We start from the raw sequence: 26,285 nt of genomic DNA on the forward strand, positions 1-26,285 counted from the left end.
TTAAATGAATGGAGTATGCTTATATGAGCTTTTCTGAATACGGATGTCTTTAGAAGACACAATTCAGAATGCTAATTCTATGCCTATGTAATAGAAACAGTGATAGAATGAATATAAGCTGAAATACGTAGAACTTCAGATTCAGAGGGAATAAACTATTTTTCTAGAGGTTTTGTTTATATAATGCCATTTTAAAAGTGAGAAATTTTATTCAGCTAACCTTTTGTCTGTATCATGCTAATAATTTGAAATTTTCACTTACAGACTGCTTGTGTTGCTTCAGTTTACCTGGAAAATAGATTATTCTGAAATTTAATTAACATACTTTAAGACTGTCTTCCAAGCTTTAGTGCTGAACTCTTACCCTTTCATTAAATACTATTTTCACAAGACTTCCCTTCTTTCAGACAGATCACTTTTATCTTAAGATTTAATACTACAAGAACCAGATATGTGAAGCCAATACAACTGTCCTAAGATTAGTCTGGGATTTTAAATGGCACTTTCAGCCTAATGTGTCAATTCCTGTGACCAGGATGGCAGTAAAACCACGTTGCACAACCAGTTTTGAGTTTTGTGAATGTTGAGTTCATGTGCAGTAGGAACTTTGTTATTTATAGTAAGTGTAGCAAAGAAGGGATATCTCCTTTCTCAGGTCTTAGAAGGTATACTGCTGTGCTTTCTGAATTAGAAAAAATAAGATTGCCTTTATTTTTTAAAATTCTTTACCATTTTTGTCAGTCAGAGAAATTCTAGAGACAACTTGGCGTTATTTAAGAAAACTGAACTCCATCATTTATGGATTTGAGTAGTCATTTACTAAGATACATATTTTTGGTCATTATATATATATTTTTCTACATATATGTCTAGCTTCTATGTAGAGAAGATTAAGGCATAGCAAGTATACAAACATAAGATGCAGTGGCCCACTGTGAGTTTCAAAATGTTTATGCCATTTTGACTTTTATAGGGGTTATCTTAAAATCTTCAGACCACAAAAAATTCCCTTAAATATTTGAATTTTTATTAAATATTTTCTTATAGTCTGATATTCATAGATACAAAATTTATTCAAAATAGTGATTAAAACAAATATAGATACATTTGTTTAAAAACCTTTTCTATCCTGCTTTATTTTTGGTTGTTGTCATAGTCACAGAACACAAATTGGAAAAATTACTTCATATTTGAAAGCAACGTATTGTGATTTTATAAGGTAATCACAGTAGCAGTAACCAACAAAGGTAAATATTCTTTTATGTTCTAAAAAGCAAAAATAGCCCTTTGTATTTAAAACAACAACAAAAAACAAAACAGCACCTACTTTTAATAAGTTACTTTTGAACTAGATTATTATTTAAATCTACAATTAAAAGAAAATTAAGGATATTGTCCAAACTTTTTCTTCAATGTATTTCTTGAAAATAACTCATTATTACTATTCAGCAGGTTTGCTTTATTTGACAATAAAAGCATTTCAGTGACTCAGTTTCAACCTATAGGCATGATAAATTAGCATATAGTAGATGCCTGATTCTGTAGAATGGTTGTAGACTGGTGTGTTTGGTAAATTTTGTATTCTGTTTATTGGGTGTTACCACAGACATCTCAGTTTCTAAAGAATTATTATTAAAGCTAAAATCAGTAAATGACTTGAACTTAACTTTCTCTAAGGAGTTTAAAAGATCTTAAGTCTCTTTGAGCATCTTGAGTGAATATTTGAACATCGTCATGTTGTATTTTATTTTAGCTATAGAGAGGGGTTTTTTTTCTTCTTCTGATGTTCCTTTTTGAAATACACTTTGATATCAGTTTCCTTGTTGCTTGTCTATTTCTCATAGAGTTTAAAATACATAAACTCCCCTTATTTATATATTTTAGGTATATGAAGTCTAACAGAAGTATATACTACAAAAATGAGAAATGACATGAAAACATAGTATAGGATATTAAAGAAATTTTAAGGAAGTCTGGCAGTTAACTTGCAATACTCGTTTTCAAATGTTTACCCTTGTATTTTTAAAGAGTATGACAAAGTGTGTGTATAGAGAATATGAATTTTACATTAAAATAGTTGTCCATGGCCAAATACAGTTTTGACATGTGTTTAATCAGTTCCACACAGTTTCTTTCTTTCTTTTTTTTTTTTTTTTATTATTTGCCAACACTTACAAGTAAAGAGATTTCACGTAAAATTCTGGATTTCCAGTTTTTCTTGAAAATGTTGAAGCAGAGAAAAGGATGTTCCAATAATTCACAGACCTGGTCCTCTTAGACCCCCTTGTTTTATGCCTCTCTGTCTGTCTCATTGACTTAACAGGAGCCAAGTGTAGTACTGAGTAGAGGGTGAGCTTTGGAGCCAGATAGGATGGGTTCACAGTCTGGCTTCAACACTTACTAGTTGTGCGACGTTAAGCAAATTGCTTCATCTCTGTGTACCTCAGTTTTCGCTTTGGTAAAATGAAAATGATGATGAAGATACATCACTGAGTTGTTGGGAGGATGAAATGTTGAGTATATGTGAAGTGTTTAGAGTAGTTTTTGTCATATATTCACTACTTAATAGATGTTAACTGTAATTAATAATGCTTTTTGCCTGACCCCATTAGGTGCTGGCGTTTGGTGAGCCTTACTTCTCCATAGTAGAGGACTTTATTTTTTAATGTGCTCATTCATTTGATCAGCAGAACGTGTCAGATTCTATTTTATAATATAATTGCTTATCTACATTTTGCTCTCCTCTACTACAGAGGCCCCCAACCCCCAGGCCACGGACCAGCAGCAGTCTGTGGCCTGTTAGCAACTGGGCTGCACAGCAGGAGGTGAGCAGCGGGCAAGTGAGCGCAGCTTCATCTGTATTTACAGCTGCTCCCCATCACTCACATTACCACCTGAGCTCCACCTCCTGTCAGGTCAGTGGCGGCATTAGATTCTCATAGGAGCGGGAAACTTACTGTGAACTGCACATGCAAGGGATCTAGGTTGAGCATTCCTTATGAGAATCTAATGCCTGGTGATCAGAGGTAGAGCTGAGGCGGTGATGCTAGCACTGGGGAGTGGCTGCAAATACAGATCATTAGCAGAGAGGTTTGACTGCACCGGGACCATAGTAAATCAATTGCTTGCAGATTCGTATCAAAACCCTATCAGTAAAAAAACAAACAAACAAAAAAAACTCTATCAGTGAGTGGTAAGTGAAGACAAGCTCAGGGCTCCCACTGATTCTGCATTAGGGTGAGTTGTAGAACTATTTCATTATATATTACAATGTAATAATAACAGAAATAAAGTGCACAATAAATGTAATGTGCTTGAATCATCCCAACACCATCCCCCCTAGCCTCCCCCCGCCGCCACCCCGATCTGTGGAAAAATTGTCTTTCACAAAACCAGTCCCTGGTGCCAAGAAGGTTGGGGACCGCTGCTCTACTAGATTATATTCCCCAGAGTTCCTTCTGTATAGTTAGTGCTCCATATATGTTAATTGATTTGTACACATAAGAAACAAGAACTGACAACGGTTTAGCTTTATGGGTTTAGGATTTATGGCTTTAGAAATTCTTACTATGTTGGCCACAAAAGTTCTGCTTTCCCAAGTGTTGATTTAGCCTAACCCTCTGCTTCTTTTGTTTTAACCATAATCTGAGGGGCAAAGGATGTTAACATCTGATCCAAGAGTGAGGGTGGGTGAGAGTTGGAGGGTTCTGATAAAAATGAGAAAGTGTTCAAGAGTGATTTTATGAAATGAGAGTTTTAGAAATTAAGTAAACAAGATAAAGGAGCATTTTGTGATAGGAAAAGATTGGTCAAGGATTTGTGTGTTCATGGGCTTCTCTGGAATTTTCCTCCATAAGGGGAGACTATATCTTGTAAAATTACATACCCATTTTGGTTGGACTTGCTTTTCCAATTTAGCATTACGCATTTCCTCTTCCTGTCCCCCCTGCTCTTAAAATTTAAAAGATTCTGTTACTTACATCATTTTGGATGAAAAGTAGCGAACCCAGTCTATTTTTGGGAAGATTCTGATTTGGGAAGGTCATTTGTACTTTATAGACATAAAAAAATTATAAGTAGTTAGTGTAGCTTGGAAGTTCAAAAACAATTTAATTTCTAAAAAAAAAATCTATGTTTAAATTAGAACTATTCATAGAAATGAGAATTGAGGAGGAAAACCTTCAAAACTATAAGAGAAGACACAGGTGGTTATTTATATAATCTTGCCTTTGGAAGCGTAATACCAGAGGCAGAATCCATAAAGGAGATACAGATATATTTGGCTACATAAAAATGAAGAAGTTACTATCTCCACAACAACTATATATAATTTGAAGACAGACACACTCTGAGAAAAATATATGTAGCATATGACAAAGGTTTAATATCCTTAATATTTAAAGCATGCTTACAAATGAAGGCAGTCATAATAATAAACTGCATCCACAAAAGACAATAACAAATGTCAGAGAAAACATATGAAGTCTTCAGTGATCTCACCTAGGTATCAAGCAAATGCAATATAAAATTTGACTATCATACAGGTCCAAAAAAAAAAAAAAAGCCTAAGGAATTACTCATTCCCACTGTTGATGAGGGTCCAGGGGAAATGAATTGTTCTATTATATACAAATCTTTCTAGAGCATAATTTGGCAAAACTTATCTTAAAATCTTATTTTTTTAAAATAAATATTTTGGTCCAGCAATTATGCTTGTAGGATTTTATCCTAAGGAAATAATCATGGATACAGCACAGAGATATTACTGGAAGATATTCATTGTGAGGCTGTTTATAGTGTTGGGGAACTGAAAGCATCCTAATTGTTTGCTAATAAGGAATTGGTTACATCAATTGTTATAGCTATATAATAGAATACCAGGGATCCATTAGAAGTGATAATATAGACTTTTTTATGGGAAGGAAAATACTCATGATAATTTATATAATCAGTATACTTAGCATGGTGGATCACATTAAACTATATGTATTTTAAATGCCCAGAAAGAATACATATAATAAACTGAAATGTTAACAGTGGTGTTTTTAGCTAATATAATTACGAATGATTTTAGTTAGCTATATTTTCTATATTTTGAAAGTTCCTATAGTAAATGTGTATTATTTTGGCAGTAAAATGAAGGATATTATAAATGTGACAGTGATTTAACTTACAATTCAGCTTTTTGTGCAGAAGTTTACTGAAAATAAATGTAATTGAATGTTGAGGTAGAGGTTACCAGTGAAGTCCAGATTTGGGAAGAAATTGTTGAAATGAAAATCTTGTGCCACTTTTTCGCTTCTTTATATATATGCCTAGCAGTGTGTAGTAACAGTCCCTGGAGCCTGTGGAAAACTTGTTAATGTTTGTAATGCTCATTTAATCATTTTCCATTTTGCATTTATTCCCAGTCATAGCAGAAAAAAATTTATCATTTTTCTCCATATTTTTCATCTCCCAGGTGGTCACTCTTGGTGACATTGTCCAGTTCTCACAATGTATCATTCCTTATCTGAAACTAGACATCCTCTGCAGCCAGAAGAACAAGAAGTGGGCATTGACCCCTTGTTGAGTTACTCACACAAGCCTGGAGGTGAGTTTTGTATGCAGATAACTTTGAGGTTACTGGGAAACCTGGCAGAGGGTCTCCAGCTAGCTCTGCCTGCCTTGTGTGTCATTCTCTAGAGAGGCTGAGCGGGAGAGCTTTAAGAACATTTCCCTGGATAGATACGGAGCGCTCTGACACTGATGGATTCCACAAAACGTCAACTTTTAATTATAGACAGACGCATTAGCCATAGCCAACTGTTTAATGCACTGTCATTCTTTTTTAAAAAAATCATAAACTTAAACAGTTTATTGCTTTAGCATAAGAATGTTGAAATGCAAAGTGGCCTTTCTCAAACATCTTTTAAAGAAGTCTAAGCTCTTGGTGTTGATTTTTGCAGGGATTTTTTTTTTTTCCTTCAGCAAGTTGAGATTATTACAGGATAAAGCACTTGCCTGATTATTTTCTTTTTTTTTTTAATAATTGGGATTTGTGTTTTACTTTTAAAGCTCTGTGTAGTGAAATTGTTAAAAGATCAACTGTATTCGGGGTCTGCCCGATAAAAATGTATTAACTGTATATGTATCAGAGCTTTGTATTATTTTCTCAGTATTAGTAATAACATAGCATCTTAGAAGGAAACAATGAGTTTGTGAGCATTCTTGACGCCTTTCCTTATTTCAGCTAATTCACTAAATATTTGCTAAAGTTGATTCATTGACTCAAGTAACTATTTGTAATTTTTCACTCAATACATATATCAGGATTATAAGATCTATTTTAAGAAATTATAATTAGTCAAAGTCATTCGCATATATTTTATATACTTCAAATATGATTTTTTTTTTCTGTATTGATGTAAATAAAGGTCTGCCATTAACTCTTGTTTTGGGAATTAAAAGAAAAATTGATACCTTAAGTAGTTATTTCTTTCATGTACAAGCTATTGAGTTTATGGAGTGTGTTTATGTTTTTTGTGCATCTTTAATACCTTCCACATCATACAAATGCCCTTGTTGTTTTTAATGAAGATAGCATACAACTTATTTTTGTGATTTTATTTTTATATTTGCTTTTATTTAAACTGCTGTTTAAGGTTTTGATAATATGAAAAAATTATTTGTGTCCAATTTCAGTTTCAGCATTTAAAGAATTTCAGTGGTAAGAATGATACAATCCTCCCTCGTGATGTTTTTTCTTAAATGTCATACCTGTAAGAAGTACTCATAATGAAATAAGTCAAATTATTCTGCAAGCGCTTTGATAAGTGGATATTTTAAAAGTGAATATATTTTTGTGTTATCAGTGTATGAAATATTTTCACCAAAATGTTCTGGTTTTTATGCTTATTTTAGAACATAGGGTTTTTTTTGTTTTGTTTTATTTTTTCCTTAAGTGCCTATTTTTCTCTGGACTAGTTCATTAAATATTGTTCTGTTTTTTTTAAACCGGTTAAAAAACATTTTAAATTAATTTTATCCTTTATTGTTTGCAGGAATGAGGAGTTACCTTTACTGAAAAGGCTTTTCGTTTATATCCTAGCCAACATTTCTATGGCATACAAAGTTATTAGGACTGAATTGATGTTTAAAAGTGCCATTAATTCATTTACCCCAAATGTTCATTAACAATGTAAATGTATGCTGATGTTCTATGAGACAAGGAAGTGACTAATGACTCTTCCAACTAACAACACTTAAAATGAATAGAAACTTTAGATAGCTAATCTTGAAGTAATCAAGACCCTCATTCAGCTTGGCATCTCTGTATGCTCTAAAACAGCTGTCAACTGTTAAAAATATATACAAAACACACATACACGCACGCACATGCAGAAGAAAGATATGTAAATATCTAGTTCTTCAAAGCCATAAAGGTTACTAACCGTAGTGGGTTTTGTGCATTGTATATGTAAAGATTTTATATAAAGCATATATTTCATCTTAGGTTTTCTTTTTGCACAAAACCGTGTGTTGCATTTTAATGGGGTTGTCATATTTACTTGAAAAAATCATCACCTTTTTAGTATATTGGTTTATTTTAATATGTGTCTTTCTTGGGGTTCTCCACGTATTTGAAGCCTTTTACACAACTGAATGACTCATTTTGTAAGTAGTCAGACATTGGACTTAATCAGTGGTTTCCCTGTGTAGAAGTCATGTTTTTTTGTTTGATTTTTTAAAATTTCCTGTTCTATATTCCGTAAGTAAACAAATAAATCTTTAATTTCTCAAATCTGAATTTTTAACATTTATAGAAAAACAGTACATTACTGAGTTCAATGATTCTGAGTATTCTGGAAAGGAGTAGCAAAAATAGCCACATAATAGGTATGATAGAGAGAAAATTACATATCATTGGTTTACTTTCATGGATGTTTGAGGAAAGTGGGTAAGGGCAGAAAAAAGAACTGGATATATACATGCAAAATCTTAGGGCGCATTTTCCATGTGAATTAACTTTTAACTGCTTTAATTTCTTTTTCAAATAGAAAACAGCATAGAAAGTATGCTGTTTTCTCTGTACTCTGTTGCATTTGGTCATATACAAAAATTACCACCTTAAATTCCAAGATCTTTGATCAGAGGGTATTAATTAATAATTGACAAGTTACCTGTAATTCAGTTGAAGCCGTTTAAAAAAAGCAAAACTGTTTGTTCAGCTACTCATGATTATTCATTCTTAGCATGGAACTTTCAAGGATTAAATGAAAAAGTAATTATTTTATTTTAAACTGGAAACAACAATATCAAGATCTAGGGAAACTTAACCTATTAATAGAATAATATTCTCAGAATTACTAATTGTTTTCCAATCTTACAAGAGCTTGGAATCTTGCTCATGATGAAAGAACATGTTCCTCTATTAGGTCTCTTTTGAGAATAGCATTTTGTTACATGTAGCCAGAGTTTTTAGCTTCAATTTTATATTCCTTCTTACTTACAGCTTTTATAGTATTCAGATAATTACTTAATGTAATGCCTTTTTATATAATATCTGTTTCAAAGCTTTCTTTCTAGCTCATGTATAAGATATTCAGTAACCTACTTAAGAAAAACCCAAGACATTCAGAATATCCTGCCTACTCCATTTTTGTCTCTTGTACTTTTTTGTCCCAATCTTCCTTTCTTTCTGTTACTATATCATAGAGTTTTATGACTAGAAGGGGGTGCTTGGCTTTACTGATGAATAAATTGGTGGTAATTCAATTAGTTTACTGAAGTTGATGTGATAAATGACACTGTCCTATTATGATCTTTAGTACGGTTTTTCCAGGTAGTAGAAGTGTTACTGAACTCAGGTTTGGCTGCTCACTGCTCGAAAAGTCAGCACTTGTGTGACAAGTGCTGATTAAGAACGGAAAGGTCACATTAATCAGAGAGCCGGCAATCTGGGGAGAACGCGGACTCCTGTCCCACAACCAACTCTGAAGATTCTGCTCGGCCATGAAAGTTTTTAAAAGGAAAGAGGGAAATAATCTCAGTTACTCATTGAGATAGGGGGTCAGATTTGTTGCCATCTCCCATTGTGTGCAGGCTTGTCGACTCCTTTCCATTTTTTGGAAAGATCCAGAAAATGATCTTTCTTTTTTTTAAAATTATTTTTTAAAAAATTTTTATTGGTATGGTTGCTTTACAATATTGTGTTAGTTTATACTGTACAGCAAAATGAGTCAGCTATACGCATACATATATCCCCTCTTTTTTTGGATTTCCTTCTCATTTAGGTCACCACAGAGCATTGAGCGGTGTGGTCTTTTCTTTAGATGCTATTTTGTTCTCACAGTTTGTTTGCGAGATTACTGAAGGGGGAGCTGGGGAAGAGATCCGGTCATCTGTTAATTACTTATTCTTCAATTCTACTTCTTTGATCTATGGAAAGAATCAACAGGTTAGGCAAAGTACTGTGTGATCAAAAAGATTTGAAAGTTGTGCTTGGGCCGGAGGTTAGTTAAAATATAGCCTTGCTAAACTGACAGGACAAAAGTGGCCTCCTGCAGAGAGCTACTTCTTGCAACAAACTGCCTGCAAAAATCTGCTTACAAATCACCACTGTCAGACATCATTCCATTTCTGTGGGATTATGGGCGAAGGTCCATCTTCTGTAACTTCTTCATGCTGACACAGGGTGCCATATTCTTAGAATGGAAGATGTCGACATGGGTCTGTAACATCTCTTTGCTGATAATTTTAGTTGCCTGCTTACATATATGGGCAGAAAAAGCCACAATTATTTTGATGCCCACAAAGTTACAGATTATTATGAGCAATAGTGTTAATCCCACTGTCTTTAAGGCCAGTTCTTGGAATTGTGCTAGCCATAGATTCAGTACTGCTCAAGGTGGAACAGCTTATGTCATGGCTACAGTCTGGTCATCGTGCAGTTAGCGTTTTCCCTCTGGTGGCAGTTACAGTATCTGTAAAACAAGTCAGGAATGTGCATCAGACACTGAAAGATTCTGTGCTTCTATTGTCCTAATCATTAACTGCTTGAGCCTGCTCTTCTGTGACTCAGGGAAGCTTGGGAGACTTCAACTCTTCTGTAAACAAGAGCTAGGGGGTGTGGAGGGGCCTTTGTACTTGGAACAGGGCAGTGGCAGGGCTCTGCTTGGTTTCAGATGCAGTCTAGAGCCAAGATGGAGGGATTCATAGAGAGAGAAGGAGAGGAAGGATGGAGAACAGATGTTTAGGTGCAGTAAGTTCATTTGTTTGATGGCAGAGGGTTCAGTGAAATATCATTGATATTTCTCTTTCTTGATATGTTAGGGTGAGGTAATTTGCTGATAGTGAGTGACAGAATGAAGCATTTGAAGATTTGTGGAGAGCAACAAAGGTTAGATTGAGTTGAAAAAGAATATATAATCTTGGGGGCCAAGGTGATATTAGACATCATAATTTATAGGTGATACTAGCTTATAAACGTGTGTGATTATGTCTAGCAGAATTCAGCACCTAGGATTTAGCCACAATCAAAAGCAGGCAGTGGTTGGACTTCCCTGGTGGCATGGTGGTTAAGAATCCGCCTGCCAATAATGCGGGGGACACGGGTTCGATCCCTGGTCTGGGAAGATCCCACATGCCGTGGAGCAACTAAGCCTGAGTGCCACAACTACTGAGCCTGCATGCTGCAGCTACTAAACCCCGTGTGCCCTAGAGCCCGCGTCCCACAACTACTGAGCCTGCATGCTGCGAAGCCTGCACGCCCTAGAGCCCACGTGCTGCAATTACTGAGCCTGCATGATGCAACTACTGAAACCTGCGTGCCCTAGAGCCCACGTGCCGCAACTACTGAGCCTGCGTGCTGCAACTACTGAAGCCCGCACACCTAGAGCCCGTGCTCCGCAGCAAGAGAATCCACAGCAATGAGAAGCCCACGCACCGCAATGAAGAGTAGCCTCCGCTCGCCGCAACTAGAGAAAGCCTGCACAGCATCGAAGACCCAACACAGCCAAAAAAAGATAGTAATAAAAAAAAAAGCAGGCAGTGGTTTTGTCAGGGGAGTATAATAGGTAGACAGTAGGCAAGGAAGTTGATGGCAGAAGAATTCATTGATAGTTTGAGAATATAAAGAAGTTTGCTGTTATGGAAGGGGCTTATATTTGGAAGGGATTGAGTTAGGAGACATGAAGCATAGGGTAGCATGGTGATGGGAGTCATAAAGGGAACATGGGAACAGTATATAAGTCTTTGATAACTATGTTAATTCGTTGGAACATTGTCTAGTGGTAGCCAATAAACCAGCTCAGTACCTTCGTTAGCTCTGTGTAATAAATTGGATCTACGTCGATTTGGATAGGTTTCGGTTTGAAATTTTTTTTTTTTTTTTTTAATTTTAAACACTTAATTTTTTTAGAGCAGTTTTAGGTTCACAGCAAAATTAAGAGGAAGGTACAGATTTCCCATATACCCTCTGGTTCCCATATATGCACAGCCTCCCCATTATCTATATCTCCAACCAGAGTGGTACATTTGTGACATTTGTGATGAGCCTACATTGACACATGATAATCACCCAAACTCTGTAGTTTACATTAGGATTCACTCTCGGTGGTGGACGTTCTATGAGTTTGGACGAATGTATAATGACGTGTACCTGTCATTATAGTGTCATACAGAGTATTTTCACAAAATTCTCTGTGCTCTGCCTGTTCATCTTCCCCATCCCGTGCCCCTCAGCCCCTGGCAACCACTGATCTTTTTACTGTCTGTGTCGTTTTGCAAAAAGTACCATCTTAATGAAAACTTCTCTCTACATATGGAGGAAAACGGCAGTTTAGACAGATGAAAAACTAAGTAAGGCTATTAAGTCATTAAGGAAAATGGTGGCTTTGTTGAAGATAAAGATTGTTAAATAAATGGTAGAGCGACTTGGAAGTTCTTAAATGACAGTAACAAGGATTTTTAAAAAATGGTTGTTTTTTAAAATGTCTCCTTAAAGACGGATTTTGTTACGTGGTGTGACAGTAGGTAGAAGTTATATCAAAGAGCAGAGAACATGCCATGCCCTGTTCCTCGAAATTACACTGTCCGAAAGAAAGTGGGAAATGAGAGACTTCAGTTTGAAAGGCCATGAGTTAGAGATCTGAAAGTCATCCTCCAGAGATACCAGTTCACAGTATGAGACAGGTTAGAAATTCAAAGAAAGAGAAAAGAACTGAGGATTGATTGGTCAGAATTCTCCGTGATTAGAAATTGGATAGAGAGAGCAGTATTTTAAAACAGTCAAAGTTGGGGAAAGATAAAGGAGGGCCAAAATTAAAGAAGCTATAGATGTGAGAGCTTCCAGTAGGCCCAGGGTGGTCAGTGCTTCAGAATTGCATAGGTTAAAGACTATAAAAGGAGAAAATCTATGATTCGGTGATGGGAAGAGTATTGATGATCTGTAATTAGTGGTAAGGCATTTTCAAGATACCACTCACTAGCTGACTTGAGTAGATGGAATTAACATGAAAAGGTAGTGGTTAAATATCAGTCATAAACATTTAAATGGCGAGGAAGTTTCAAGTCACTCTTTAATATTAGATTTAGATCACTATATATGGATTTTATGTATTCATGGTCTCACAGTGGATTGAGATTTAGCAAGTTAGACATTTTAATGGTAACAATGAAACTCACTGTTGGTAAAATGTACTCTTGAAATTAAAAAAAAAAAAAGTCTTCTGGTCTGAATTCTGATCTTTTTTTATTGTGTTGTCTATTTCTCATTAATTGAATCCAGTTTTTAGTTTTATTTGAAGTTTTCTGTTGGTGTGGCAATTCCTAGTATTTACTTAATGGAGAGGCCCCTTTTCAGTTCCTTTAGAGTGGGGGTTGTGTGAAGAGTTATTTTAGTTGTACCGGGATTTTTTTCATTTCCCATGTTTTTAGGGGCAAAGGAGACCTCACTGCTTGTTCTGGTGGCAGACAGAAACAGTAGCCCTGCAAGAGCTGTCACCACTACCCCCTTGGGCAAAGTTATCTGCAAAGGAATATCCGTACCTTGAGATATTTTTCCCACCATGCTTAGTCAGCCTTATAATATTCTTGGATCACCAAAAATGAGAGGCTGTGTGATGGTGGTTTGGTTGGTTGGGTCTAGGCATAACTAGAGCTATAGAGGTGATGTAGAGTGACAGTATTATCTTAAAACCTTAGAACATAAACCAAAAGCCCCATTTAGGTGCAGTGACCTACAGTGGATTTCTTATCAGAGATTTATATTAGTTGTTTTCTGCTAGTGCATCAGTAGGGCCAGAAAAGACAGCAGAATAGAATATGACTGATTTTGACCAAGCTTAGAACAATGCTATCAATTTGGATCTTTAATTAGACTTGTGAATAGATCTGTTTTGTTGAACTTAACAGATTTTCAATCAGACATGTTGGCATGATGGTTAAGAAATTTCAGTCATACTTAATTAATGAATAGAGACCATAAAGGCACGTATATTTTATCACACACAGTAGGGGCTGTGGGTCACAGACCTGACGTTTATTCATTCATTCAAAAATATTCATTGATCATCTAGTATCTGGGGATAGGCTATTAAACAAATAGTCCAGGTGCTCTCTTTCAATGAAATTCACATTTTAGCATGAGAGAGACAGCAAAAAAAAAAAAAAAAAAAAAAAAGGAAAAGTACAAAAATGAGAAAAAACATACCAGAGAATGATAAAGGCTAGGTAAGAATCAAGATAGGGTAGTGTTAACCATGAGCGTCTATGTGCGTACTTTAGATTGTCAGAGAAGATCTCTCTGAGAAGGTGATACGTCAGTTACATGTGAATGACAGATGAGCCAGGCACGCAAAGGTGGTGACAGAAAGAGGGAGACAGATGGACAGACAGGTAGGCAGAATGAAAGAAACACCAGTCTAGAAAAAGGAAAGAGTTCACACGGAGGAAGTTCCTAGGATAGGAATAGGCTCATCCTATTCAAGGAACTGAAGGAAGATCACGGTGGCGGGAGCATCGTGGGTGACATGGAATGGCACAGGCTGAGCCTAGCAGGCAGGGGCCAAATGCTGGGGATTTCGTAAGCCAGTGTAGCTTGTATTTTAAAGACTGAGAGTTATTTAGCATCTATGTTGTTATCTGAGAAGGTGAAATGTCAGTTACATGGGAATGACATGTAACTCTCTTGTGCTGTTAAGTTTCTTCTCAAGAATGAGGGCCATAACTGTTTTTTATTATGTATCCTTATGACTTGATATACTAAGCATTTAATAAGTAACATCTGATTTGCATAGAGTTGTAGTATTTTAACATTTATTTTCATATTGCAGTCCTCTATACCAATCTTTGTTTCCTCACTCCAATTTTTTTCAATATTTTAACTCTTTGTAATGATGAAGTAATTTCTGTTCAACCTGACATAAAAGAATGTCCTAAAATTAACCATTTATCTAAAGATCAGTTACTTCTATGTGGTCTGTTTTATTCCATGCTAGCAATGTTAAAATAGTAATGATAAATGCAGTCTGGTGAGACCTTTTCTGCTTGACCCATTGTGTGTACATGTGTTTAGGAGACTTTGGGGTTGGGGGGGGTCCATATAATCATTATTTTTCTTTTGCTGATGTGATGGAAAATTTGCTCCTTTAGGACATATAGAACAATGTATTTAATGCTGTTCAATTTAATTAGCTAGTATCACAATTAATACAATTAAGGTCACTTGAAATGAAACTGTTAACAAATTGAGTAATTTACTTTAACAATGTCAATGTGTTCTCACAATTACATTTGCTTTAATTAGTGTACAAGCTATTATTTAATAGCATACCTCACATGGAAAAATGTAATAATGCATTCTTGGCTCCTTATAGCATAAAGAAAGAAACTTTTAATGGACTGAGTGATTTTGCAGAATTGCTACTAGATATAAAGTGATGGAAGGGAAAGTACAAAGCCAGAAAGCAAAATGTGCAAGAGTGCAAATAAAACAAATACCTTTTTGGCACTTAGCAATACATATATGTCCTATTTATCATTGTGTAAATAGTATCGGAAACTTTTAATTACCATTTAAAAATAAGAGAACATAGATCCTCGAAAATTTTGTGTTCAGTTTTATCTGGTCTTTGCTTAATACTGCAATAATATTCCACTTTTTGAATATCATCAAATAGTTAAAATGATTAATAGTTAAATTACTGTTATTATCATCAGTATTATAAGTTAATTGCTAAAATAATTAGTCACGCTAATAGAGACGAACAGAATGGTGTGGCGTAAAGGAAAGGTAGGAAGCAAAATGTTTTAATTCTCAATTCGGCTTTTGTTTTCTTTTTTTTTTTTTTTTTAATTTTTGAATTTTATTTATTTATTTTATACAGCATGTTCTTATTAGTTATCCATCTTATACATATTAGTGTGTACATGTCAATCCTAGTCTCCCAATTCACTACACAACTACCCGCCCCCTGCCACTTTCCCCCCTTGGTGTCCATACGTTTGTTCTCTACATCTGTGTCTCTATTTCTGCCCATTTCTTACCCAAGAGTTGACTTTTATAGCCAATGAAAAAAAGCTCTTCTTCTACCCGGCCTACTCTGTACATTGAGATCAGAAGATCCGGGGAGGAATAAATGGTTATGTTTCTGTTTCTAGATATGCAGAGTAAGCAGAAGGAGATGGATGGTCAACCAAGTCCTAATAAGATCTGCATTTCTCCATAAACACAAGAGCAAGATTTACTGTCATGTAATCAAGTGGTGATTTTATGTGGAAGGGAGATAAATGCAATCCAGATAATTCAATACTGTAATTTTAAAAATTAGTTTGACAATCTTTTTGCCTAATTTGATTGATTTAAGTTTCTACTGTTTTTATCTTCTTTCCTTTCCTTCTTTGGTTAATGACAAAAATTCCTAAAGTTGGGAGTAAAAAAAAAAAAAACGGGCAGAAGAGTAATTAGGTAGTAAATATTTAAATGTCAAATGCAAGAAGCTTAGCGAATCCAGACTTTGAAAAATTAACTATATCTCACATTTCTAGGAAAGAGGTTCATAGGAGTATATTTAGTTTTTTAGTGCTTGTGAATATTTATGCAGCAATCCGTCATTGGCTCTCCTTTTGTGCCGTAAATTCTGAATTCAGTCTATCAGGGTGTTCATAGGTCAGATGAGTCAGAATAGAGTCATTTACTAGAAGAGCAGTCTACTTAGCAATAGTAGAAAATTAGCTTAGGTGACTCTTTAAATAGCATTTTGAGTTTTGCATGGGTAAACTACAGCTTTTAGTTAGCTGCTACATATACTACAGTAAGCAGTTCTCATTTGGCCCTCATCTGATTCTTATTATACCTCATCTCTAAATTCTATCTTGACTTTTAAATATATTTGTCTATTGATTCCTTAGCCTGTGTTATAGAACATTAGAAGAGTAACCAGAATCTGATTATTTAAATACTTGTTCTTTAAAATGTAATAGATTTTAAAATAAGACATTGATTTGCTTTCTCAAAGAAGGCCAAATACAAGAAGTTAATTGCTCTCTTCCAAATCTTGCCTATATGTGGTCTTCATTCTTAGTTCTCTATCTTGTAAGTAAGAAATTGCCCCGATGTTTTTTTTTTTTTTTTTTTTTTTTTTTTTGCCATGCCATGAGGATCTTAGCTCCCTGACCAGGGATTGAACCTGGGCGATGGCAGTGAAAATGCCAAGTCCTAACCACTGGGCCATCAATGAATTCCCCCAAAACTTCTTGAAACAACATAATATGCCCTTAAAGTGTTTATTTTATGTTAGGTCTGAAGATTAATTCACTGCATGTCAGGGTTATAAGCAATTCAGAAGTGCCTTATGAGCGGCCTGTGTTTTTCTCTTGTTGTTGTTTTTTGTTTTTGTTTGTTTGTTTTTTGGATTAAGTGAAGTTTTAAAGAAAGTTCTAAAAAGCCTTCACAACCTGGTTCTCTGCTTGTTCAATCACTTTCCAGTGTGACTACACAGGATTTCTCTATTAAAGTCCAAGACCCACCCAGAATAGACAATATAACATTGAAGGAGAACAAAATTAGAAGACTGGCAATATCTGACTTCAGAATAGAGAGCCCAGAAATAGACCTATGCAAATACAGTTTTAAGTGAGACTGACAAAGGAGCAAAGGCCATTCAGTGGAAAAAGGGATAGTCTTTTCAACAAGTGGAGCTGGACCAGTTAGATATCTCCACGGGGGTGGGGGGAAGAAATCTAGACGTTGATTTTATGCCTTTCACAAACAGTTAACTCAAAATGGATAATCAACCTAAATGTAAAATGCAAAACTCTAAAATTTCCAGAAGATGACATAGGAGAAAATCTTCATGACCTTGGGTTTGATGATAACATTTTAGTTTCAAAACCAAAAAGCATGATCAGTGAAAGAAAGAATTGATAAGCTGGATTTCATTAGAATTAAAACTATAAGGGAATGAAAGACAAGCCAGAGACTGGGAGAAAAATCTTTATAAAAATTATCTGATAAAAGACTGGTATCTAAGATATACAGAGAACTTTCATAACCCAGGAATAAGAAAACAACCCGATCAGTTAAAAAGTGGGCAAAATATCTGAGCAGAAATTTTACCAAACAAGATACATTGATACATGTCATTAGATATGACATTAGATATTTGTCAAAAGCCCTACAATGTACAACACAAAGAATAAATCCTAATGTAAATTATAAACTTTAGTTAATATTGATTGTATCACCATTGACGAATCAGTGTAACAAATGTACCACATTAATGCAAGATGTGCATACTAGGGGAAGCTATGAATGTGAGGGATGGGGAATATGTAGGAACTCCGTACTTTCTGCTCAGTTGTTTTTTTTAAACCCAAAACAACTCTAAAAAATAAGATTTATTAATTAAAAATAAAAGATACTAGGGTTCCTCATTCACTGATTTTTACTTTTTTTCAAGTGGCACCATACATTTCCCCTTCATTCATCATGCCAGTTTAATATAAAACACATGCTTAATTTATTTGAAATATACAGAATACTCAAGACTAGGGGTTCTTGAAAGGACACATTATTTTTTTAAAAGTGTGCTACACTCCCTGCTTACAACATCTCTCAAACCTTTTTAGTTTATAATAGTTCTCTGTCTCACTCCTGAAACAGGCCAAATCCTCTTGTAATCTAATCTTTGGGTGGATAGTCTTTCCCATCAACATTACCTACTACTGATCTAATCCTTCATATAACTTCATTTATTTATTTATTCATTCATCCGTTCATTCATTCATTTATAATCAACAAATATTTATTGTACTTTCAGTGAGTAAGAGTCTATACAAATGGGATCATGGCATTATCACAGGGGCAGTAGAGAAAGTATGCTTATTTGTAATAGAATTTTAAGTGAGTGTGTTATTCAGTTATATTCCTCTAACATGGGCAAAATCAAGTGTCCAAAAAAAACCAGTGTATATGATCTCAGTTTTGCAGTGTCATAGCATTTGGGCCAGTGTCAACAGGCAATGGGCAAAGAGTTGGACTGTTCCTGAAAATAATATAAAAAAGGAAAAGTAGGGCTTCCCTGGTGGCGCAGTGGTTGAGAATCTACCTGCCAATGCAGGGGACACAGGTTCGAGCCCTGGTCTGGGAAGATCCCACATGCCGCGGAGCAACTGGGCCCGTGAGCCACAATTACTGAGCCTGCGCGTCTGGAGCCTGTGCTCCGCAACAAGAGAGGCCGGAATAGTGAGAGGCCCGCGCACCGCGATGAAGAGTGGTCCCCACTTGCCACAACTAGAGAAAGCCCTCGCGCAGAAACGAAGACCCAACACAGCCATAAATTAAAAAAAAAAAAAAAAAAAAAGGAAAAGTAAAAATGTCGTTTCTTCCTTCCCAGTGAAAGTTACTTAACTCTTCTGATTTTTATATACTTTATGAAATCAAAGTAACATGCATTAAGCACAGCTTTGTTCCACACAAGGTACTGCAGGGGAAGCAAAAACCTTTGAGCTTAGAACTACATCAGATAATCAGAGAACAGTTAAAACTAGGCGTGGATAGATAATCAGTCATCTAACATTTTTTTAAAAGCATTCTCTCTTTAATTAATGAGCAAAGCCCTTTTTTGTATGACCAGTCCTTGGCTCTGGATTGGAAATACTCTCATAATCATTTGAACATTAACTCAGCCTTACTTTTGGAGTTTTTCTTTGATTTTGAATAGGGTGGTTACTTGTAATTGACAAGTTAAAAGAGGAATCTTGATATACCTGTCAGATGTGAATCTGAGGTCAGTTTTTATACTAGATTATTTTTCAGAACTGAGGTTGTCAATTTTTTTCTTAAAGGGCCGGATAGTAAATACTTCAGGTTTGCAGGCCATGCCATTTCAGCCTGAGAGCAGTCAGAAACAGTATGTAAACAAATGCCTGGGAATGTGTTTCAATAAAACATTACCTAACAGGCGGTTGATCAGTTTGGCCTATGGGCTGTAATTTGTTGACCCTTGTTTTAGAATAACTATTACTATGCTATTAAAATAAATGTATATAATGGAAGTGAGACAGAGAGTGATAGGATGTTATTTTTTCCAAAATTTTCTTCAAATAGAATATCCTAAAAACTGGGTTTCATAGCATTGGGACTGCTAAACCAAAAGTGTTTCTTCACATGAATTTAGAGGCTCCTGTCAAAGAGACTCTTTTATTCTGACTCCTTAATATACTTACTGAATTTAGCTGGATTGCAGCTATGCTTAGTGTAAAGAAATACACTGATTTTCATATGATGATCTCGTATCTTGCAACTTTGCTGAATTCATTTATTAGCTAGTGCTTTTGTGTGTGTGGATTCTTTACTATTTTTTCTATGTAAGATCATGTCAGCTTCTAGTAGTGATCTTTTTACTCTTCCCTTTTTAATTTGAATAACTTTTGCTTTTCTTGTCTAATTACACTGGCTAGAACTTCTAGTGCAGTGCTGAATAGAAGTGGTGTCTGGTTTGTGATTTTGGGAAGAAAGCTTTCAGTCTTTCACCATTGACTGATGTTAGATATGAGTTTTTCATAAATGCCCTTTTTTATGTTGAGAAAGTTCCCTTCCATTCCTAGTTTGTTCAGTGTTTTTATCAAGAAAGCATGTTGGATTCTGTCAAATGCTTTTTCTGCATTGAGATGATCATGTTGTTTTTTCCTTCATTTTATGAACATGGTGTGTTACATTGATTGATATTCATATACTGAACCATCTTTGCATTCCTGGGATAAACCCTACTTGGTTGTGATGTTTACTTCTCTTAAAGTGCAGCTGGATTCAGTCTGCTATTATTTTGTTGAGAATTTATTTTTGTGACTATACTGATATGGGATATTGGTCTATAGTTTTCCTGTAATATCCTTATCTGGCTTGGTATCAGGGTAATGCTGGCTTTGTAGGTAAGTACTCCCTCCTAGTTTTTAGAAGAGTTTGAGAAGGATTGGTATTATTATTAATATTTGGTAGAATTACTAGTGAAGCCATCTGGTCCTAGACTTTTTGTTGGGAGTTTTTTGATTATTGACCCAATCTCTTTACTTCTTACAGGTCTGTTCAGATTTTCTTTTTCTTCTTGATGCAGTTTTGGCAATTTGTGTGTTTCTAGGAATCTGTCCATTTCATTTAGATTATCAAATTTGTCAGTGAACGGTTGTTTGTAGTATTTTGTATAATCCTATTTGTTTCTGTAAGATCTGTAGTAAAGTCCCCACTTTCATTTCTGATTTTAGTAAAGTATTTTTTTCCCCTATGTCAGTCTAGCTAAAGGTTTGTCAATTTTGTTCTTTTCAAAGAACCTACTTTCTGTTTCATTGATTCTGTATTGTTTTTCTATTCTCTGTTTTATTTATCTCTGCTCTGTTCTTCTCCTTGTTCTTTTTTCTTCCCCTCAGACTAAATAATCTCAGTGGACATATTCGACTGTGCTGATTCTTCTGCGTGCTCAAATCTGCTGTTGAATGCCTCCAGTGGATTTTAATTTTATTTGTTGTAATTTTCAGCTACAGAATTGCTATTTTGTTTCTGTTTGTAATATCTATCTTTTTATTGGTATTGTTTGTTTAGACATTGTTCCCCTGGTGTCCTTTATTTCTTTGTTCATGGTTTCCCTTATCTGTTTGAACATATTTGTGACCATTGGTTTAAAGTCTTTGTCTAGTAAGTGCAATGCCTGGGCTTCCTCAGGGACGTTTCCTGTTAATTTTTTTTTTCTGTGAATGGACCATACTTTCTTGTTTCTTTGCATTTGTTTCTTGTTTCTCTTAATTTTTTGTTGAAAACTGGATTATTTTGAATATTATAGTGTGCCAACTTTGGAAATTAGATTCTTCCCCTCCTCCTTGGCGTTTGTTGTTTCTGGTAGTTGTGGATTGTTATTGTTTTAGTGTCTTTTATAAACCATTATTATAAAGTCTGTGTGTGTGTGTGTATAAATAAATATATATAAAGTCTTTGTTGTGTATAACCATTGAAGTCTCTGCTCTGTCTGGTCTATTACCTCAGTGGTCAGCTACCGTTTTGACAGAGTTTCCTTAAATACCAGGAGCCAGGAAAAGAAGAAGGAAACAACGCTGTCGTAGACTTTGTGTGTTGGGTCTGTGTTAAGGCAGGCGCACCCTCATTGCTTGACCAGGCTACTTACAGCCTTGCCTTAGCCTTTACGTCCTGCTTGTGTGAACCATGAAGCTCAGTCAGGAGTGAACGTTGAGGGTCTTTTCAGGCCCTTTCTGAGCGTGTGTCTCACACTCTCGATTCCCTTGTATACAGGTAACTTTTAAAAGCCCTCGCTCCACCACATACCTCCTTTCCCAACCTTTTCCTTCCCAGACTACTTGGTTTGTCTATTATTTGTCCTGACTGTTATTTCTAGCACTAGCCTGCTGTAGCCAATAGTTTTGACTTTCACTGCTTTTAGCAAATGCCACCAGGGAAGCTGCCCGAGCCCTGGGATCACTAGAATTGGCCAAACAAAGGCAGGTGTTTGCACTGGTTCTGCAGGGAGCACCCAGACAGGTTGAAACATTCAACTACGTTTCATCCTGAACAAAGTCCGTAGCTCACTCTGGCTGAGCAACCTGCCGCAGGCTCCCACCAGGCAGCAGCTTCTTTATTCATTCATCTTTCCCGTTTGCTATCAGTTTTGAACTAGATTTCAGAGTTCTGCGAAAGCTGATTCTTAACAGTTTTTGCCAGCTTACTAGTTGCTTTTGTGGAGGGATGGAGCTCTGGATTTCCCTGCTCTGCCATTTTTCGGAGTAACTCCTACTGATGTACTATGAAGAGATTTTCGTAACGATAATTCCAAAAAATCTTGTCTTTTAAAATAATTGAGTGTGGAGAGACAGCAGAAAAACTGGCAATAATGTTTTCAGATGTGCACAGAAGAATCACAAACCTCACAATACCTTTTAAGAAGGTAAGCCTGTTTCTTCAACACCAGAAGCACTTAGTATTAATAAATCCTATATAGTGATTTACTTTATTTTCCTTCATTATTAAAAGGTGGTAGGGATAATAGTATCATACTTCAAAATTTCTCAGGGTTGATTTGTATACTTTAATATAACTTCCAGTGTTTTATGTTGTTCATATTTCTTTTAAGTAATTTCGTGTTGCTGTCCACAGTCACTTTTCAAATGTGAAGAACTGACTATATTATTCTCTTTGATTTTGTTAAGGAGATTCAGTTGGGTTAATGTGGGTGCCTCATTCCTCTCCCTCTTCTGTTCCTGTGAGTACATAGACCCTATCTTGGATCCCCTCAATTCACTCTGGGGAAGGATAATTTAGCCTATAGTAGGTTATATATCCAGTGTTACTGGTTATCCTAGTTACAAAAGAACCCCCCAGGGTGCTTAGAGTAGCACAAGGGTTATCCAAACCAGGAGCGAGACTTTCTCTGAGCTATTGAGTTTCTGATAAATTTGTTCCTGAAGTTTTAGTTCTACTCACAACATAGTAAAACCTAAGTTATGTTATCTTTTGATAGGGCCTTATGATTAAGTTTGTCCTGATTATGACATCAGGAGTATGACAGGTTTCATACTGGGAAATAGTATTACATGCCATATTGTGTTGAAAAGTCCTTCTGTTCGTGTCCTTAAGGATGAAACATGAGATCGTTGTAGCCTTGCTTCCTTTCGAGGTAGTTGTCGTAACCTTACCCAGCTTTTTATTGCTGGACTCGCTTTCTATCCTGTAATTTCCTCATGCTCAGCTGGTCTTCAGTTATGATGCTTCATCCTCAGTGCTCTAGTGTGGGAATCTCTTTTTTCCTTAAACCTGGGTGGATTAATGATAGTAAAGCTTCAACACAAGGGTAAAAGTCAGTGCTCCTTTTCTATCTGAAAGCAGCTTTGTAAGTCCATACACGACAAATGATTCACAAGTTAACATTAGGAACGAAGAGGAGACTCTTCGGTGTGGTTCTTTTGATGCTTGGCCAGTTATCTCCAAGATCTTTGCCTAATAAGGCCATTTTCTCCAATCAGTTGTCTGATAGTTCTTGAGGAAAGCTTTTGAAGATACAATTACGGTTGCTTTCTTAAAGTCGTCATATTCAGGCAGCTCTGTTTAATAGTTAATGTAATGTTATTTTAAAAATGTATGTTGTATCAGTCAAAACGAGCTGTAGACAGTATGTAGTTTTCAGTCGTTCTGAGGTTAAATTATTTTTTGCAGCTGTCAGGCGTAATATTTTAATAGTCCTTTATGTACATTTAATTAACTGCAAGTAACTTAGTAACAAGTTAAAAATAAATCTTTTGTCTTGTTAATCAAACCTCACACAAAAATGTAGTAATTAAACATTTGACACATTTTTATACCTTCTACTTTTAGTGGTTTCAGTATGGGATTAATTTGATACATGTGAACACTGTTAACTATACAATTCATACATGGATGTATACAATTCATACATGAGTTTTGAAATTATTTTATACACATCAATGAGATGTTTTTATATTGCACTTAAAAACTTAGTGTTGAAGTCTACTTATGAACAGGTCAGAACTGAACAGAAATTCTGTTCAGTAACTGGATTGGCCAGTTAAATGTAAAGTTTTGAGTTTTCTGTCCAAGCCAAAAAAAAAAAAAAAAAAGTAATTGATTCGAGCCATTTCATCTTATTGCTAAGGCAGTGTAAGTAGGTTTCATTTAAACCTTTTATATAATCAAATACATGGAAGCAAATAGGATTGGAAACCTAGGGCCTACCAGGAACTTCTAGGAGGGGGAGGGATGGGGACTCTTAAGGATGGTTGTTAATGGCAATTTATAGAATTCATCTATACCAACTTGTGGTTGTTCTTAATATAGGTTATCTGATTTTAGAGATGGCTGTTACATTAAACCTCTCTCCAAAGACTGAGAGGTGCTATTTTTATGAACATCTAGGCAAGGGACTAAGTGAGTTCACATGCCTGACTTGAGTGATGAAAACACCAAGAAGCATTTACATACTTGGTTTATTTTCTTGCCATTAACACACACACACACACACAGAGATTAGGGGTATATTTATGTACAATCTGGCCTTTTAACAGAGAAAAATAAGCCTGTGTTTAGGCTGCCACTGCTATGAACAAAACAGCTGAGATTTTAATGAACACCATACTGAGGACATAGGACATAAGGCGAATTAAGCAGGTTACAAACTGCACATCTTCTGTTTAGATAGAAGAGATCTCCCCAACCCTGACAGTTAGTTGTACTGACAAGGCAAGCAGATAGAAACAGAAGGAGATCATTTGTATCAATTTGAGAAATAGAACAAGTAATGAAACAAAATAGCCGCTCAAAAATAGTCTCACTTTTATGTTAAAATTGTTCTTTCTCTAGTTTTTCCCCAAAATAAATACGCGTGGTTAAACAAAAGCTTATTTTATTTTGTTTGCCAACATAGTTTTTGTTTTTATTTTCTTAAGTAAAGATTTTCTGGACACTCAAACACATTTTAATCTTGGTAACCTGACAGCTTTGTTTAAACGTTGAACATGAGTTTCCTTTCATGAAAGTCTTTTCAAAGTATAGCAGTTCGGCTGTGAAAACCTGAATACATTAATGATGACAAAGAAGCTCCAGAATGAGCCAACATTTGTTTTGTTCTTTTACAACATTTCTTGATAAATTGCATACACAACAGTGTTTCAAGGTTATTTTTAAATTTCCCTATTTCTTTGCTAATAAATGTCTTTGTGTTTACTTTTTAGATATAATACCTTATTATTAATCACGTGATTTTTTAAACAAAGTGATTTTAAGAAGTACTTTTTTAAAAATATGACTTAGAAGTACATATTATAGGGAACACTTAAACATTGCCTTTGATGTATGTGATTAAATATCAAAATACATTATTCATGTTTAGGCTTTGGATAATTCCTTGAAAAGTAAACCTCTTCCAAATACCAGACAATTGTGTTCTGAAGGTGTTTATTTAAGGATCATTTACTTTATATCTTAAGTGATTAAAGAAGAGGAGTCATTTGCAAAGAAAGCAATATTGTAATATTTTAGTGTAATGCTTTTTTTTAAGGGTCACAGTATGCTTATTCAACATGGTCATTCTTATGAAGAGTGATATTTATCTTTCTGAGATAAATGTTTCTTAGTGAGAAATTTTTATTTTTTAGTTTGCATATGTATATCCTATCTCCTTTCAAAAAGGTTTGAGGCATAATTTGAGACATTGTCTGAGAAGATTAGCTTTTCTGATTTTTAAAGTTCTAATTGTTTTTTCTATTCTATTTACAAAATACTTTTCAGTAAAAGCATATGCCAAAACTTTTACAATTTTAGAATTATTTTTAAAAAGTTCCTAAACACATGAAAGGATGCTCAACATCACTAATCATTAGAGAAATGCAAATCAAAACTACAATGAGGTATCACCTCACATCGGTCAGAATGGCCGTCATCAAAAAATCTACAAACAATAAATGCTGGAGAGGGTGTGGAGAAAAGGGAACCCTCTTGCACTGTTGGTGGGAATGTAAATTGATGCAGCCACTATGGAGAACAGTATGGAGGTTCCTTAAAAAACTAAAAATAAAACTACCATATGACCCAGCAATCCCACTACTGGGCATATACCCTGAGAAAACCATAATTCAAAAAGAGTCATGTACCACAATGTTCATTGCAGCTCTATTTACAATAGCCAGGACATGGAAGCAACCTAAATGTCCATCGACGGATGAATGGATAAAGAAGATGTGGCACATATATACAGTGGAATATTACTCAGTCATATAAAGAAACGAAATTG

The 26,285-nt window shown here is 35.3% G+C and overlaps 1 protein-coding gene across 1 annotated transcript in view; it reads left to right on the forward strand.

The window, feature by feature from the left end:
• The window catches only part of TBC1D5 (TBC1 domain family member 5), a 535,061-nt gene that overhangs the window by 192,760 nt on the left and 316,016 nt on the right, over positions 1-26,285 (forward strand). Inside the window, exon 4 of the mRNA XM_068545866.1 lies at positions 5,462-5,593. Coding sequence (XP_068401967.1) covers positions 5,497-5,593 — 97 coding nt within the window. The 5' untranslated portion in view covers positions 5,462-5,496. The remainder of the gene's footprint in view (positions 1-5,461; positions 5,594-26,285) is intronic.

This window comes from Eschrichtius robustus, chromosome 6 (assembly GCF_028021215.1).
Source record: "Eschrichtius robustus isolate mEscRob2 chromosome 6, mEscRob2.pri, whole genome shotgun sequence".
Taxonomy (NCBI): Eukaryota; Metazoa; Chordata; class Mammalia; order Artiodactyla; family Eschrichtiidae; genus Eschrichtius; species Eschrichtius robustus.